This window comes from Miscanthus floridulus, chromosome 15, assembly GCF_019320115.1.
Source record: "Miscanthus floridulus cultivar M001 chromosome 15, ASM1932011v1, whole genome shotgun sequence".
Taxonomy (NCBI): Eukaryota; Viridiplantae; Streptophyta; class Magnoliopsida; order Poales; family Poaceae; genus Miscanthus; species Miscanthus floridulus.
The window spans coordinates 20,696,886-20,715,199 of NC_089594.1; the positions used below are offsets into that span (position 1 = coordinate 20,696,886).

The 18,314-nt window shown below is 46.9% G+C and overlaps 1 protein-coding gene across 1 annotated transcript; it reads left to right on the forward strand.

Moving 5' to 3' along the window:
• Nucleotides 1-9,757: 9,757 nt before the first annotated feature.
• Nucleotides 9,758-10,258, forward strand: LOC136507167 (uncharacterized). The gene has a single exon (XM_066501971.1). The coding sequence runs from the start codon at nucleotides 9,758-9,760 to the stop codon at nucleotides 10,256-10,258; it is 501 nt and encodes a 166-aa protein (XP_066358068.1).
• The last annotated feature ends 8,056 nt before the right edge of the window (nucleotides 10,259-18,314 follow it).

Consider the following 18,314-nt stretch of genomic DNA (forward strand, 5'->3'; position numbering starts at 1 on the left):
CCGACAAACCAACCCGAGATCAACACTATTATCATTGCTGGGCAAATACCGGACACGTTCGGTATCAATACCGGACACATCTAGTATTGCCAGACCAGTAAAAATCAGTTAGTTCTTTTGTCTCTCAAACACTCTAAAAACTCACATGGGTTGGCTTAAACACTTATGAAACATTATCTATCAACATGATGCATCCCTCTTAATAGTACGACATTCCTATTAACTCAAATTTAAAAGTATAACGAATTCAAACCTTTTGAGTTGATCTCTTTCAACCGAAGCCGTGTATTCCACTCTTCATCAAGTGAGGGTCCCAACATGTTGATATTGATCTTTTCACTTGAGCATAGCCATCTTGAGCACATGACTTGATTCCATTCATCAAATTTGAATAATCCCAAATGTATCAAGTCACTTCCATCAAATACTCCAATAGTGATTTGATCCTACACATAGACATGACCATCATATCTTGATTAGTACCTCAACTAAATGCAAGTACTTTCTTCTTCACCCTAGTTAGGTTCTTCGGCCGCCAAGCCGTCACTTGCCCCACACCCTTGCTTAGTACCTCGAAGCCTTTCCTTGCTATCTTCACCATCTCAAGCCATCAAGTCACATCTTGTGTTGAATCATCCATTCATTTATATTGTTATATTTTTCATTTCAATTTAGCAAGCTTCAAATATGAGACAATTCCATATATAATCCCTCATGTCTCATTAATTAATTCTTACGAGCTTGCTTTCACATAGTACACAAAAATCCCAGAATAAATAAGCCTTTGTATGAATTCCATTTGCATTGTTGTCTTGTGCTTGAACTAGATTGTTTATACAACAACACATCATTTTGGCTTTCATTAAGCACCTGTGAGATAACCTATTACATGTCCATACTTAGCAAACGGGTTAGACCTTTAATCACGTTGTCATTTAATCATCCAAAATCCACTAAAGGGCTAGATGCACTTTCAATATGCTCTAGATTTGATATGAGAGAGTTTAAACTAAACGGAGTGGATGCATGAATCATTAAAAATAAACATGCAATGGAATACAAAAATTAAAAGATAACTACGTATCAAGTTTAAAGTCCATGAGCAAGACTATCTCACCTTTCTTGATCATACTTACCATGACTCACATGATGGAATTTGTGAGTAGTGCAGCGTCTATATTCTTCACTTAAGATGTGATTTGTATTCTTGTGACGTCGACATTTTCTCCAATTTACACATGGTTATATATATATAGGGAGAGTATATTCAGTAGCCAGCTACAAAATAAGTTATTCTGTAGCCACCTCCATTTACGATAATTTTATATACTAATTTACGATAATGTCAATACATATTTACGATAGTTGGGTTACTATAACACATGGGGATATTTACCATAACGTTATAGTAAACCACTTAGTAAGGAGTTACTATAATCTCATAAATTAACATAGTAATTATCGTAACTCAAAGTGGCTACAGAATAAGTTACTTTGTAGCCAGCTACAGGGTAGTAGTTCTATATATATATATATGTGTGTGTGTGTGTGTGTGTGTGTGTGTGTGTGTGTGTGTGTGTGTGTGTGTGTGCAAACATGTGAGATGATAGGATTCCAATGTTGATGGATCTTGAATGTTCAGGCACCCTGAGGCTCTTCAATGTTTCTTCTTTTCTTGTGAAAGCTTGCCGGAAAGTCAAAATGACGTCTACTATCCTGTCTTATTCCACAATTCAACAGAACAGGGGTAATCCTACTAAAGCTAGTGGTATGCTAATGATCTAAATCTTTACGCCAATTGTTTCCCCAGCAAAGGCGTCAAAAATATTTGTTGGTATTTATTGACGCAAATAGAATATGAAGGATTCCATAAGCACACATAATACCATTGTAGCATTTTATCGGGAGTACTCCAGGTATCGTTATTTATATTTTACCACAGGGAAACAATAGAGTAAAGATTTATTGGATAACAAAGGAATGTCTACTAATCAACAAACTAGCATAGCTAAAGCATGGGTGAATGTATGATAGGAATTAAGCATAATGACACTCAGGAGATAGATCACTAAGATAATATAAACTAGTCAACTCGGGAGAACAACGGGTGATGTAGATTCCTATAATATTCTTATTACATGGTCAAAGTATATACACCCAACTATAGCTAAGACTAACTCTACTCTTATGCACTTTAGGACACCGCTTAGATGGTAGAGTACCCACAATAGATAACTCTACCGACGCAACTACAGTCCTATAATTTAAGAACCTGCTCAATTCGGAGTAGACTACAAAGGATAGACTCACAGGCAGAGCATCATATAAGCACCATGCTTACACGAAGCTCGACTACTTAGCCCAATCAATAAACTAGCAGACTAAACTCTCTATGAACCCGCACACAAAAGTAATGATAACCTCAACTAAGCAAGATACATATTAAAAGTAAGCATAACATGTAAATAGAAATATGATGAATTTATAATAAGTCTTACAAAATGTGGAAGTGAAGATACAAGGCTTTGTCGAACCTCCAAGACTAGAACCGAAACTTGGGCATGAGCCCAACTCGTCAATCACTCCCGAGCTACTAATCTACTATATTGGAGAATCTAGACCTAATCCTCCTGGTGTATCTTGATCTCTGAATGAGAGGTATGGATTAGGGTTTCAAGGATGCTCTCCGGAGGGGGGCAAGGGCTACTGTATATAGGCCGGAGCATCAATTCTAGACATTTGGATCAAACCAACTTGAAAGAACAGCGTAGATGCAATCTAGGAGATGGTGGAGAACCGACATTCGAAGAAGGGGCTGACAGGTGGGCCCAGGGGTCAGCCGGCCTCATATGGCAGCCACCTGCCCTCTGCTTTGGTGGTTTGCCTTCTGGAGTCTTCTAGAGTCTTCTCACGTTAGTTTCGCTATAGATAAACATGATTTGCTTTGACGAATAGGCCCTCCTTAATGGTTTTCTGAGTAAATCCTCCTACAAATACAGATTCAACAAAACTTGTGGAATTTATTAGTTTAAACTCTAGACCTATGTTGGTGATCCTTTTTTATGCATTTATATAAGTTATATTGACGGTTTATGATGAAGGTTAACTACCGTCAACAATCTTGACTATAATCAACTATGTGTACAAATAGGAGCAGAAGTATCCTATGAATCTTCCCAGTTAGGAGGTGTAGTAAAGAGACCCAGAACCATTGTTGCCTGATGGGAACTTCCCCCATATTGCTATCAATATCTTCATGTCGCACGACCTCTTAACATTACACCACTAAATCCCCAATCCTTAGCTTGCTAAAAACACTAAAAATTAGGCACAACCAAAGAAAAAAACCGCAACGAAAAAGCAAAATACAAAAACACACAAAACCTCACACCGACATAGACACACACACACACATGCCCACACACACACATACACGGTGACAACTTCACTACCAGCATATAGTTTAACTGAAAAAATGGGCTAGCAACACATCAAATCTAGCAAACAACTCTGAAAAAATAGCTAAAAAAACTTAGCTCAACAAACAAATCAATTATAAAAAAAATATATCAATTCTAAAGTGCAGCTAGAAACATACGCTCAGCTCAACTAAAATAGACAAATCACAACTCTAAAAAAGGAAGTTATTGGCAAAAGAAAAAGAAAAAGAAAAGAAATGAAATGAAAAGCACATCTGAACAACACAGCAATACATATCTAAAAAACTACAAAATAAAAAAAAAACCAGCAGCAGCAGCTCTAGCACCTTCATCGGCAGCAGCAACAAATGCTTAATCAGAAAAAAAATCAACAAAAGCTCTAGAAATCAACTTCAAGACCAACATATAGTTGACCTGAAAAACTAAAGTCATCAGTAGTAGCAGCAGGCATCAACAGCGGTCAAAAATAGTGCGCCAACAACGACACAGACAGAGAAAAAGACACACAAAGACAGACAGAGAGACACACAGATAGAGAGAGAGACATAACTCAAAAGGCAAATGCAACTAAACTAAATAAACAATCAAGAGACAAACACAACCACAGAGAGAGATAGAAACACACACACACCAGCAGCTGTCAAAGACACACACAAAAAACACACACACACAGACACACATATATAGAAACACACACACCAATAGCTGTCAAAGACACTACAACCACATCCACACACAAGGACAAAAGGAGAGAAACACACAGAGATAGATAGATAGATAGATAGAGACAAAAAACTCAAAAGGCAACAAATGCAATAAAAGCAATATCAATAAGAGCTTAGTCAGAAAAAAAGGATAACGTCACATCTCCAGACAACTTCACTACCAGCATATAGTTTACCTGTAAAAAGATTGCAGCTAGCAAACACATCAAAACTAGCAAACAACTCTGAAAAATTGAAAATAACATCTAAAAAAACTCAGCTCAACTACTGTGGGGTGTACGACCCCGGATACCCACGGCAGGCCACATGGGTTGCGCCCCTAGGGGTGGCCCAACCCACTAGACGAAGCCTTGCGGGGCACGACTCTGCTCGGCGCCTACCGCAAGATACCGGGAAGATATCCTGAAGATACTACGAGATCTATTAGGATATGTATAATCCCAAGATTCCTGTAATCAGGAATTACTTTTCGGTTATCTCTCAGATCTAACCAACTTGTAACCTTGCCTCCCGGACTATATAAGGCGGGCAGGGACCCCCTCTAAAATCACGACATATCATACGATAGCTAATACAAACTAACAGACCACAGGAGTAAGGTATTACGTCATACTGATGGCCTGAACCTGTCTAACTCGTGTGTCTCTGTTCCCTTCTTGTTCTTGATCTCACGCTCATCTGCCGATCAATCTACCTTCGTGGGATACCCCTTGGTGGACTGCAGACAATATTCTGTCGATAGTTGGCGCGCCAGGTAGGGATGTGCGTGCTGTTTCCTTGTCGAACAAGATGGCTTTTTCCATAGGCTCTTCATCCCTTTCGCAGCTCGGCCAGATCTCCACGGTCAGATCATCTCGTGGGTCATCAACGCTGATGGAGTCAGAGAGCTCCTCGAGCCAGGGCAGATCGGTTCTGTTCTGATCACCCCCGCACCTGCAACTGTAGATCCGATCTCAGAGCCAATTATGAGGTCTCTTTCAGCAACGACTCGCCATCCACTTCCTCGCTACCAGAGGAGGCAGATCAACAATGACAATCTGATCGAATCTATCGATCGGGTCAGACTGAAGCTCGCCGATTGTCTCTCTATCGCTGAATCGGCTCTAGACACTCTGGTTCAGCGCCGACCACCCTCCGATCTAGATCTATCGGAGGCTGCTCAGGAAACTGCATGGGTTACAGCCCTACCCTTCGGGTTCACCAATGCCGTCGTCGCTTACCAACATGCCTTGAGGGGCAAACTCACTGACTAGGTGGATTGCGCCCGTCTACTCACCGACCAGGGCGCCATCGAGCTTCCGCTAGCCGTCAACATGCTACACTTAGGCTAGAGCCCCGGGGTGCCCCTCTAGACCATCCCAGAAGGAACTCCAAGCTCCGAGTCTTAGGGCTCTATGGAGACCCTCGCCGAAACCTTCTCCAAGCAATTTCTCCTTCCACCCTTCCAAGGTGGTGCGATCTTCAATGTCAGTATCGACAGCCCTCCTCGGAACAGCGAAACCAAGAAGGAGTGCATTGCTCAGGAGAACCAGAACATCAACCGCACCCAGCGGTGAGAAAATGAGGCAGCCATTGCGAGGGCCAAGGCTGCTCAGAATAATCAGCTTGATTCTCAAGGAAGACCGCTCTCGCTCCACCGTGACCTCGACGAAGAATTTCTCTGCGCTGACGGCCATGACGTCTTCAAGACTCCAAGCACCAATTTGGCAGTAGCCGCCATTGAGCTCACCAAGATCGCCGCCATGCTTAAAGCGGCTCACTGTCAGGTCAATGAGATTCTTGAGAATCAGAGACCTTCTTGCTCCACGAGCATGATTCACCGATCAGCTACGCCGAGATCCAATCGCCGCCCTAGTCAAAGCCGTTTCACCGACCAGTCGCTGCCTCTCCAGGGGGGAGCCGAGGGACATCGCACCGAACACCATCGCCAACATGACTAGGAGGTCGAACAAGACGCTCGAGTGCATCTCAGCAACCTCCAAGATGTGCGACAGCATATCGAGCAACGTCGCTTCAGTCACCACAAAGACGAAGTGCGTCGCCACCAGGAGTATGAAAAAGAGTACGATAACCTGGACTCAACCCTTGAGCCTATCCCCGACCACAATGCCATAGACGACAGTGTTGACAACCCTACGGGGCCTCTAGCTTTCACAAGGGCACTCCGAACGCTTCGGTGGCCCCATGGTTTTAAGATCACTAGGGTCGAGCCCTACGAAGGAAGAATGAACCCGACTCAGTGGCTGTAGGCTTATGCCACTGCTGTCCATGCCGTCGGAGGAGACACCAACGTCATGGTGAATTATCTCCCTGTCATGCTCACGCCACCCGCCATGAGCTGGTTTACCAGCCTTGCGCTGGACTCCATTGGATCATGGGAAGAGCTAAAGAAAGTCTTCACCGACAACTATATGGCCACGTGTACTCAACCCAGCACGAAGCATGATCTCAGCCGCATCAACCAGAAGCCATCTGAGCTCCTCTATAGCTATATCCGACGTTTCTCCGAGATGAGGAATTCTATTCCCAACATCATGGAAGCTGAAGTCATCACCGCCTTTATCCGAGGACTCCACCATCGCGAGCTTCGCTCCAAATTCAACCGCAAGCCACCCACCAGTATCGGCGAAATGATAACTACCACCAACCAGTATGCCGACGCTAAGGAAGCCGAGGTGCGCTTCAATGAGGATGTAGGCACTCATCGCTCATCTCACCGCTACGACAATCGCCCTGACGATCGGCACCATAGCGACCGCCGCCCCGACGACCATAGTTACCATCACGACAGCGGCCGTGATCGGATAGGAGGACACAGGCCTAGCCAAAATCACCACCGCCGGCCAGAACACATTGTCGCCGTTGTTAGTCAACCTCGCGCCAAGCGCAACTACGACGAATAGTACCAAAAGATCCTCGGTGGCCTATGCCCTCTTCATAAGAACGCAAAACACAAGATGAAGGACTGCATTGGCCTGGCTAAAGAGTTCCAGGACAAGAGGCTCGATGACAACGCCAATGATGGAGCCAGAGGTCGCCGACCACCTGGGGGCAACAACAATGCCTTTTAGGACCACGATAAGGTGGTCGCCACCATCTTCGGGGGCCTCGCCTCCACTAAGAGTAGAAGAGAACAAAAGCTCGCCACCCGACGAGTGCTTGCCGTCACTTTAGAGGAAACCACCGCCGACCCCAGCTATCGCCCATGGTCTGAGGTCCTCATCACCTTCAGCAGGGCCGACCAGTGGGCGGACATACCCTACATAGGGCGTTTCACCCAACCTCGACGCAACCGTCTAGAAGGTGCTCTTCAGAAAAGTCCTCGTTGACGGTGGCAGTGCTTTGAACCTACTATTTGCCGAGGCTCTAAGGGAGTTGGGCCTCACGATAACAGATCTCACACCCTCGGACTCCTCCTTCTAGGGTGTGGTACTTGGAAGGGCATCCAGACCACTTGGAGAGATCACCTTACTAGTATAGTTTAGCACGGCAAGCAGCTACCGCGTTGAGCATATCAACTTCTACGTCGCCGACTTCGACATCGCCTACCACGCCATACTTGGCCGGCCAGCTCTAGCCAAGTTCATGGCCGTACCACACTATGCATATCTGGTGATGAAGATGCCTTCGCCTGCAGGAGTCCTGGCTCTACGGGCCAACCTCTCCGTTGCCTATGCTTGTGAGATAGAGAGTCTCGCTCTCGCCGAAGCCACCGACCTCTCCACCTAGATGGCTAGCGTGGTCGCTGAAGCCAAGACAGCGCCCGCCGATGACATGGAGATCCTAGAGCTGGAGCTTCCCCGTGCCTCCACCAAGTCCAAGGAAATCAAGGAGGTCGGCCTCGACCTCGACGATGTCTCCAAAACCGTGAAGATCGGGGCTCACCTTGACCCCAAATAGGAAAGCACGCTCGTCTCCTTCCTACGTGCCAACACTGATGTGTTTACTTGGAAACCTGCAGACATGCTGGGGGTACCACGGGAGAAGATCGAGCACTCCTTGAATGTCTCGCCGACCGCCAAACCGATCAAGAAGAAACTCCGCCGATTCATGCCAGACAAGAAGGAGGCTATTAGGGTAGAAATAAAATGGCTCTTAGTTGCCGGGTTCATAAAAGAAGTGTATCATCTAGATTGGTTAGCAAACCCTATTCTCATTCAAAAAAAGAATAAAGAATGGAGAATGTGTGTTGATTATACTGATCTTAACAAACACTACCCTAAAGACCCCTTCGGCCTGCCTCGGATAGACGAGATTGTAGACTCTACCGTCGGCTATGAACTGCTCTCCTTCCTTGACTGTTACTCCGGATATTATCAGATCTCCCTCAAGGAAGAAGACCAGATCAAGACATCATTCATTATGCCTTTTGGTGCATACTGCTACACAACTATGTCCTTCGGACTCAAGAACACCGGGGCTACCTATCAAAGGGCCATCCAGATGTGCCTCGATCACCAGATCGGCCACAATGTCGAAGCCTACATAGACGACATGGTCGTTAAGACCAAGACAACCGACAACCTCATCGCCGACCTCGAAGAAACCTTCGCCAACCTAAACAAGTACCGATGGAAGCTGAACCCTTCAAAGTGCATCTTTGGAGTTCTATCCGGTATACTGCTGGGCTACATCGTCAGTGCCCAAGGTATCAAACCTAACCCTGACAAGGTCTCCTCCATCACCAATATGAAATGGTCGACATGCGTCAAGGATATATAGAAGCTTACAGGCTGCATGGCTGCTTTAAGTCGTTTCATATCACGCCTCGGCGAAAAAGGGCTACCTTTCTTCAAACTCCTCAAGGCCTCCAAGCAATTCTCCTGATCAGAGGAAGCAGACTCAGCTTTTGAGCAACTCAAGGTGTTCTTAACAAAGCCTCCGATCATGATGGTGCCACGTCCAGATGAGACTCTGCTAATATACATCGCCGCTACTTCTCGCGTTGTGAGCACAGCTATTGTCGTCGAATGCGAGGAGGCCGGGCATGCTTATAAAGTACAATGTCTAGTTTACTTCATCAGCGAGGTACTTAATGAGCCCAAAACTCGTTATCCTCAGGTACAAAAGTTGTTATATGCCATTCTTATTACGTTGAGCAAACTCTGACACTACTTCGAATACTACAAGATCGTCGTGGTCACTGAGTTCCCTCTAGGGGACATTCTCCGCAACAAAGAGGCCAATGGACGCATCATTAAGTGGGCTATTGAGCTCAGCACATATTCCATCGAATTCCGAAGCAGACCTACCATTAAGTCACAGGCGCTCACTGATTTTGTCGCTGAATGGACCGAGATCCAAGAGCCCATCGTCGATACTTGCCCCGAACACTGGGTGATGTACTTCGACAGCGCCCTTAACATCAATGGTGCTAGTGCGGACATTCTGTTCATTACGTCGACCAAGGATAAGTTATGCTATGTTCTCCGGATACACTTTCCAGCCTCCAACAACGCCGTGGAATACAAAGCGTGTCTTCATGGTCTCTGTATAGCTGTCGAGCTCGGCATCAAGCGCCTCATGGTGTACGGGGACTCCAAGCTAGTTGTCAACTAGCTCAACAAGGACTGGTCCTGTTCTAGTGAGAAGATGGATGCATACTGCGCCGAAATCAGGAAGCTCGAAGGAAAATTCTACGGCATCGAGTATCACCATGTGGTACGTGACCAAAATCAACTCGCCAATCATTTATCCAAGCTGGGCTCTTCTCGTGCCATGATCCCGCCGGAGGTCTTCGTTCAAGATCTCATAGTGCCATCTATCAAAGCAGATAAGGAAGTCGAAGAGGTTCCCCCTGCCGAGCTGTTCGTACTTGCGGTACCTTCATCGATCGCCAATTGGAGGGAGCAATTCATCAAGTACCTCACCAGCGTTGAGGTACCCACCGACAAGACTGAAACTAAATGCCTAGTTCGTCGAAGCAAGCTTTATGTGCTGGTGGACGGCAGCTTGATGAGGAAAAGTGCTGAGGAAGGGATACTGCTGAAATGCATCACCCAAGAGGAGGGAGTAAAGCTTCTTCTCGAAATTCACTCTGGTTTCTACGGCAACCACGTGGCCTCGAGAACACTGGTTAGCAAGACTTTTTGAGCTAGTTTTTATTGGCCCATAGCCATCACTAATGCAGAAGACCTCGTCCGACGTTGTGAAGGATGCCAATTCTTCGCTAAGCAAATACACGTGCCGGCGCAAGAGCTGCAAACCATCCTAGTTTCCTAGCCCTTCGCATGCTGGGGACTGGACATGATTGGGCCTTTCAAACCAGCGTCAGGTGGTTTTTGATAGGTATATGTCGCCATCAACAAGTTCTCCAATGTGGATTGAATACAAACCGCTCATCTCGGCTACTGCAAAGAAGGCAGTTGAGCTCTTCGAAGATATCATCCACAGATTTGGTCTACCAAACAGCATCATCACCGATCTTGGAACTACGTTCACTGGCCATCACTTCTGAGACTTCTATGAAGACCGTTGCATCTCCATCAAATATGTCTCTGTTGCCCATCTAAGAGCCAACAGCCATGTTAAACGGACGAACAATATGATCCTTGATGCCCTAAAAAAGTGACTGTATCAAAAAGAAGAAAAGCACCCGGGTAGATGGCTCAAGGAGCTTCTAGCTATAGTCTAGGGACTGCGTACTCAAGCTAGTCGTAGCACCAGCATAACTCCATACTTTTTTGTCTACGGCTCAGAAGCCATACTACCAGCGAACGTTACTTTCTGAGCACCTAGAGTGGAAAATTATGATGAAGAGCAAGCCGAGGCTGTTCGGTCTGAGGACGTCGATAGGTCAAGGAAGAACGCCTAATCACCTGCGTCCGTATAGCTAAATATTTGGAAGGCTTGCGGAGGTACTACAACCAAAATGTCAAAGGTCGTTCATTTGCTGTCGGTGATCTCGTTCTCCGCAGAAAACAAAAAACTGAAGGGATGCACAAGCTCTCTTCCCCTTGGGAAGGGCCTTATGTCGTCAAAGAGGTTACTCGACCAGGTTCTTATCGCCTAAGTGACTTAGAAGGAGTCGATGTTCCCAACTCGTGGCACATTGAACACCTTATACATTTCTATCCTTGAAACACTCTAGATATGTACTCTCCAATTCTATATTCAGTAAAGTTTTGGTCTCCATAACTTGTCTCCATTTTGTCTCTATTGTGGTTTAACATCCACTTGTGGTCGCCGAGCTCCATGCTACTTCATAACGAACTCCAATATGTAATCGCCATAACTGCGCTGACCACGTTTCTCCAAAATCACCGAACATGTTTTCCCCAAAATCGCGGAACATGTTTTCTCCAAAATCACCGAACACGATTTCTCCAAAATCGCCGAACATGTTTTCTCCAAAACCGCTGAACACGATTTCTCCAAACGTTATCGTCGAACACGTCATCTCCAAATCACCGAACACTTTTCTCGATCGGAGAGCAACATCCTTTCTATTTTGTTCTCTTCGAAGACAACCCAGTCTCCGATCTCTCTCTACACGTGCTACGGGCTCAGCGCTCTGTGTTATGGGTGGTCGGCTGCGGTTCCTTGGTCACACCTGTTTGTCCTACACGTCTATGGGCTCCGCGCTTGATGTTATAGACTATGGGTCAGCCAAGGCCGAGAGTTCAACATAGAATACATTACTCGAACGCCGCTTATGCTCCCTTTATCTCCAAGTTCGTACAACAACTGTCGAGCAGCACACTTTCCGTGCTATTTTTTATGGAGAAGACCCAATCACCGATCTCTCCCTACATGTGCCACGGGCTCCACGCTCTATGTTATGGGTGGTCGGCTGCGGTTCCTGGGTCACGCCTATTACTCCTACACGTGCACGGGCTCCACGCTCGACGTTATCGACTATGTGCTGGCCAAGGCCATAGGGATCAGTGGCCGACCAACTATTCGGACGTTATTTGAACTACGCATAATCGCGCCAGGATTGAAACTACGAAGGTTTTTTCGTCGAAATACAAGCAAACTGCATATATTGCATATACATGCACCTTATAATATTTATTCGATAAATAATTGTTTCTTGCGCTTTCGTGCTTTCTAAATACACTATCAAGGTTTTACAGATGATAATCTATGAGCAGATTAGTGAGCTCCACCATTACCATCTGTCTCACCAAACAGATCTATATCATCGGCCAGCATCTTTGCTGCATCCTCCACCTCATCCTCCAGCTGCTGGGTCCCCACATCGCTCAGTCCTTCGGCAAACCCACCCCCTATGGACTGAAGGTCGATGGTCGGGTAATGGAACCGAACAACCACGAGGACATGGGTAGCGACGATCGTAATGGCGTCGCGGTTGAAGGTCTTGAAGTTTTCCCATGCTGCCTTGCACCTCTAGATGATGGTGTCAGGACATTGCCACCTACCGTCGTGCTCAGTGGCCGGTTCCAGGTCGACGTAGTCAAGCACCGGCTTAATTGCGGCGATTACAGCGTCGAAGTTCTCCTTTTGGACCTTGGCCTCCTGCACCAGCACGTCAAACCGTGCTTTGGCTTTATGACGATAGCCTACAAGCGTTACAATGATCCATTATACAAGGACGCTACTTCAATAGTAATTCCGACAAGGAGGAATTAACCTTTCAGCTCCGAAGCAAGTTTGTCCACCCACTCTGTTTCCTTTGCCTTCTCCTGGCGAAGTTGATCGACAGCTTGGCGCATTTGGCTGAGCTCAGCGTCTTGCTCTACAAGTGCAACAGTTGTCACCGAAATGTGGCTGTTTAGCAATGCAAAAGTACATTCCGTGATATCCCATACCTACTTTCTGTTTGGATACACTGTTGAGTTGTTCGGTTTTCCTCTCCAGCTGCTCGGAAGCACTTTTCAGTTGGCTGGAGACGGCGGCCAGCTGCTCGGACTGGCTCCGCACCTGCTCAGACACAGCAGCTAGCTTTTCGGTCAGGACCCCCTTCTGGTATTCTAGGTCCCGCGCATTGGACTCCGCAAGGTCTTGTTCATGTTGGGCCCTCTGGATATTCTACTCCAAGAGGTTCCTGGCCTCTTTGAGTTTTTCGTTCTCTTCAGCAAGGGGCTCCATTCGCTTTATCAGCTGGCGGCGCTACTCGGCAACTTGAGATATTTCCTACAAATGAACGATGACAGTATCGTTATCCAATTCCAATAAACAACCAGGACCTTTTTAGATGCAGTATTAACCTTGATCTGTTTCATCACACCGGTAAGGGTAGTCTCTAGTCTCCTAAACTCCTTGGTGGTGTCCTCCTCTTCGACAATCACTATTTCATCACCGCGCTTTCGGAGGATCCAAACTGCTTGGGGTCGAGGCTCGTCACGCACGATCTCCTCCACCTCGTCCTCCTCTGTTGCAACCGGGGGCACCACCTAGGGGCTCGGTGGTCGGATAGCAGGTCCGACCATGCCCTCTGAAGCCTCAAGGACTGTCGTCTGCTCCTTCGGCACTGCAAGCTTTTCCGCTCTAGATTCTGACATTGCCGCAGGTGCTGTCGCCGACTTGTTTGCCGTTGTAGACAGTCGTTCGCTGCCACCAAGCCCACTAGGGGCAGCGATTGGCTCCCTCATGTGCTCCTGAGCACTCAGGGACTCTAGGATGGGGTCTACTAGCATCTCCCCCGCTCTAGGGCTAGTTTCTGGTTACAGCTCAGTCTGAGCGGGTGGGGCTGAATCTGTTATTCGCCTTGCACTGTATCAAATCAGTTATTCAGTCACCACAGAAGTAAAGAAAATACAGCAAAGTAACTTCAGCACAAGGACACTTATGGTTTGGTCTGACGGTTCAATTTCTTGAACCGGCGGTGCCGACCTGAGCCTCCGGGCGCAGCAGCGGGGTCGACTCCCATGCTCGGTGGGGGAATTCTCGGCTCTTCCTCGGTCGGCCTTGGTTCCGCCTGCTGCTCCGGGTCTACTCCCGCTTGTTGCTCGGGGACTTCTATTGCTCGCCCCGCGGGGACTTCCGTCGTCTGCTGCATAGAAATTCCTTCCGCTCGCTGCTCGGGGACTCTCCTTGTTGGCGCTTCATGGACTTCTTCGCCTACCCTGGGTTGTTCCTCCACACGTGGGTTGCATGGAGGCTCTTTCATGCTCGGGGGAGGATTTGTGAGAATCTCATCGTCATCAGACCAATCGAACACCGTGGTCCTTCATGTTTGATTGGTCTGATCATCGTCAAGTGAGATGACGCCTAGTTTACGGGGAGCAGTAGATGCTATTTTCCTCTTCTTCTAGGCCGGCTCATCCGCCACCAGCCTCTTCCCTCGGATTTTCACCAACACCGGAGGAGGACTCTCCGTCCGACCAGTATCCATACCTCCGAACTCTAAGGAGACACCAACGGAGCTTTCTTCAGGTTGAACTGGTCGTCGTGCATCCACTAACAGCGGCCAATTGTTTCTCGGCACGCTCGAGAAATACACTACCATGTCCTGCGAATGGATCTTCACATGAGTAGGATCAGTTTATTGCTCGACAATGATAATATATAAAAAAACTTCTCGTAAACACTCAGTCGGGATATTCACCTAAGGAGGCAGATTCTTGCAGTTGAAGGGCTTTGTGTACCCTAACAACCTGAATGAGGCTAGCGAAGCGAACAGCTCGGCAGTCCGCTCTTCAACAACGTTCCTGGACAGTATTTCTGGTCTCTCTTGGGTACCGCCAGTCTCCCCTTTGAATTCAAAGCCTGGGTGCGCCCTCTCTTTACAGGGTTGAATGCGGTGCACTATGAAACTTGCCGCCACCAATCCGCCATTGGTCTTCACGCCTTTTATTAAGCTAAGGAGTTCATTCACTTGCTCCATATCGTCGTTGCTCGGCAGCTCCGACCAACTCCTCTGGCTTTCTAGGATGTGGTCGGCGTTACAGCGAACCGCTGGGTGGCTTTGTTTCATGTAGAACCACCTGGTGTTCCACCCTTTCAGCGACGTGTTAAGTGGTATGGAAAGGTATTCACTAGCCATTCCATCCCGCAGCTGGAGATACACCCCGCCGACCACCTTGGAACCAGCGCCGCCTCTCTTCTTCAGCCAGAATAGGTGACGGAAAAGATTGAAGTGGGGTAGGATTCTGAGGTATGCCTCACAAAAGTGGATGAAGATTGAGATGTGCAAAATGGTATTGGGGTGGAGATTGCATAGAGTAACCCCCAAGAGCTCCAACAGATCCCTCAGAAATTGGTGAACAGGAAACCCTAACCCGCGCTAGAAATAGTCTTCGAATACCACTGCTTCGTCAGTATGAGGTGTTGGAAAGGGCTCACCGAGGGCTGGCCGCCATCCGGCGGTAGCACGGTCGGGGAGAATGCCGGCTTCCACCAATCGGTTTAGCTCCACTTCTCCTGTTCACGACGACACCCACTCCTCGTCGCGTCGAGCCACGACGTCCGTCTTCTTGGGACTCGTCTTCTTCGATTTCGCAGCTCCTTTCTTCGGCGCCATCTCTCAAATCAGGTTAGGGTTTGGCGGCGAAGGCAAATGTGGTTGCAGATTCGGCGGAGCGAGAGGTGAGGAGGAAGATGAAGTGGAAAAGGTGGAAACGGGGTATGCGGCGGCACTATTATATAGGATTTTCCCCACCGTTCCGCATTCAAGGGTTTTTTGGGAACCATTCCTGCGATCTGTGCCGCTCCGATTTCTCTGATGCAGCATATGGGCCGTTACCTGGGCTTCTGCGCAACTGCAGCCCATGTCGCTCATTTATCGCTGCCATCAGTTGCTACTCGCCGAAATATCGCCGACTTCTCCACCATTTATTGAGGCTCAGTAACCGACACTGTACAGCCATTACTCTGGTTTTTTCTCCACGGTTTGGTTTCTCCGATGTCTCCGCTTGCAGCTCGGGGACTGGCTGCCTACTCCGCTAATCTTTGATTGTTTTTCTAGTTTTTGACCCTGGCACCACATGACTACATCATCTGCTGTCAGGCTCGGGGACTAAGTGGGCACACTTCACCTTGCGGTGAATGTGCTTTGTCTCTTTTTGGGCCACACCCGAGGACTGGCTGCCTGCTCGGCTGTTTTTTCTACTATTCTTCTAGTTTCTAACCATGGCACCACATGACTACATCATCTGCTGTCATGCTCGGGGACTAAGTGGACACACTTCACCTCGCGGTGAGTGTGCGGAATTTTTTCTCAATGACTACATGCCTAAAGAAGAATGTTGATTCCTACTGTTTTGTTCGGACTCTAAGTGGACACACTTGGTCTACTGCGAATTTTTTTTATTCTGAACTTGAGCTCCTTACACCCTTATGACAAGCCGTACTTGGGTCACGCTGCTCGGCGACGGTTCACGCTGCTCGGCGACCGTACACGCTGCTCGGCGACGGTTCACGCTTCTCGGCGACAGGTCATGCTGCTCGGCGACGGTACACGCTGCTCGGCGACGGTTCACGCTGCTCGGCAATTCAACACGGTGGTTGGACCATGAGTTTAACTGCTCGACGTTATCTGCACCTGTTCAACGAGCTCAAGATGGCGTTGCGCAACGGGTACAAGACGCTCGGGGACTAGCTATGGGGTGTACGACCCCGGATACCCACGGAAGGCCACATGGGCTGCGCCCCTAGGGGTAGCCCAGCCCACTAGACGAAGCCTTGTGGGGCACGACTCTGATCGGCGCCTACCGTAAGATACCAGGAAGATATTCTGAAGATACTACGAGATCTGTTAGGATATGTATGATCCCAAAATTCCTGTAATCAGTTATTACTTTTCGATTATCTCTCAGATCTAATCGACTTGTAACCTTACCCCCAGACTATATAAGACGGGCAGGGACCCCTCTAAAATCACGGCATATCATACGATAGCTAATACAAACCAACAGACCACAGGAGTAAGGTATTACGTCGTACTAACGGTCTGAACCTGTCTAACTCGTATGTCTCTGTTGCCTTCTTATTCTTGATCTCACGCTCCTCTGTCGATCAATCTACCTTCGTGGGATACCCCTCGGTGACTGCCTCACAAATCAAATAATCACATCTATAACTGAACAAGTAAAATATAAAAATAAATAAATAATATCAACTCTAAACAGCAGCTTAATCATCAGCATCAGCAAGCAGCGACAACTGCAAAAACAGCAGTAGCAACTCACACAAAGAGAGAGATACACACAGACGAAAAACAGCAGCGTACAAAAAAAAACACACACACAAAAACAGAAAAGAGAGAGAGAGAGAGACAAACAGAGAGAGAGAGAGAGACACGACACAGAGAGAGAGACACACAGACAGAACAAAAAGACAGAACATGTCCTCAGATTCATTTCAGGATTTGCACCACTAGTATTACAACCTTGACATAGAACACGTCCTCAGATTTGCCTCCGAAATTACCCAAAAAGTCAGAACAAAAAACACGTCTAAATGGAGAGGTGGTGAGAGTCAACACGAATCTAACCGTGGGGGCAGGACGTGGAAGAGCGACGGCAAGCTGAAGGTGTGGGAGCCAGGAGCAATCAACTCAATTTTTTAAGGCATATAATGGACTGGATCATAAAAAAAATACCCCTGGATATGATCATACAGTGAGGCTCTGAATCACAGAATCTCAGTGGTGGCTACTAGTTTGTTGAAACTCCGCTGCAACTAGGTACAGCTAAATCAATTGCAAACTCAATTACAGACAATTTCTAGTCCATTTCATACTCAGTTACAATTTAGGATATAGGATAACTACAACTATGGACACATACTGACTACAAAAATTCCACATTCTGCAGCCATTTAAAAGAATGACACAGCATATAGTTGATGCAACCAGTTGCATTCTAATTGCAGCGGGTTGCAGCTAGCTTATATAGATAGGTGAATGCTATCCATATAAGCTCGGCAATGAAATCCTCACCCACAAAATTATACATGCCTGCACACCAAACAATTACATAGGAAACTAATAGATAGTTACAAGAATTTCTATGGTGCAATTGCAACTTGGAAAAAAACAGCTAACAGATAAACACACAAGAGGCCATACAATGTAAGCACACTTGCCAACCAAACTAATAAGGAACAAGCTTTAGGACTAGCTGCTGAAAATGGGTACTGCACTTGCAGAGGACAATGCGCTAGAAAATAGCAAGAGCTCACAGCTGTTACTAAAAATACAGAAAACAACAATGTTGGCTTAACTCAGGTGCAGCTGAAGAAA

Excerpts from the sequence above, each read along its gene's own strand:
- LOC136507167 (XM_066501971.1), top strand. The coding sequence starts at position 9,758 with ATGGATGCATACTGCGCCGAAATCAGGAAGCTCGAAGGAAAATTCTAC.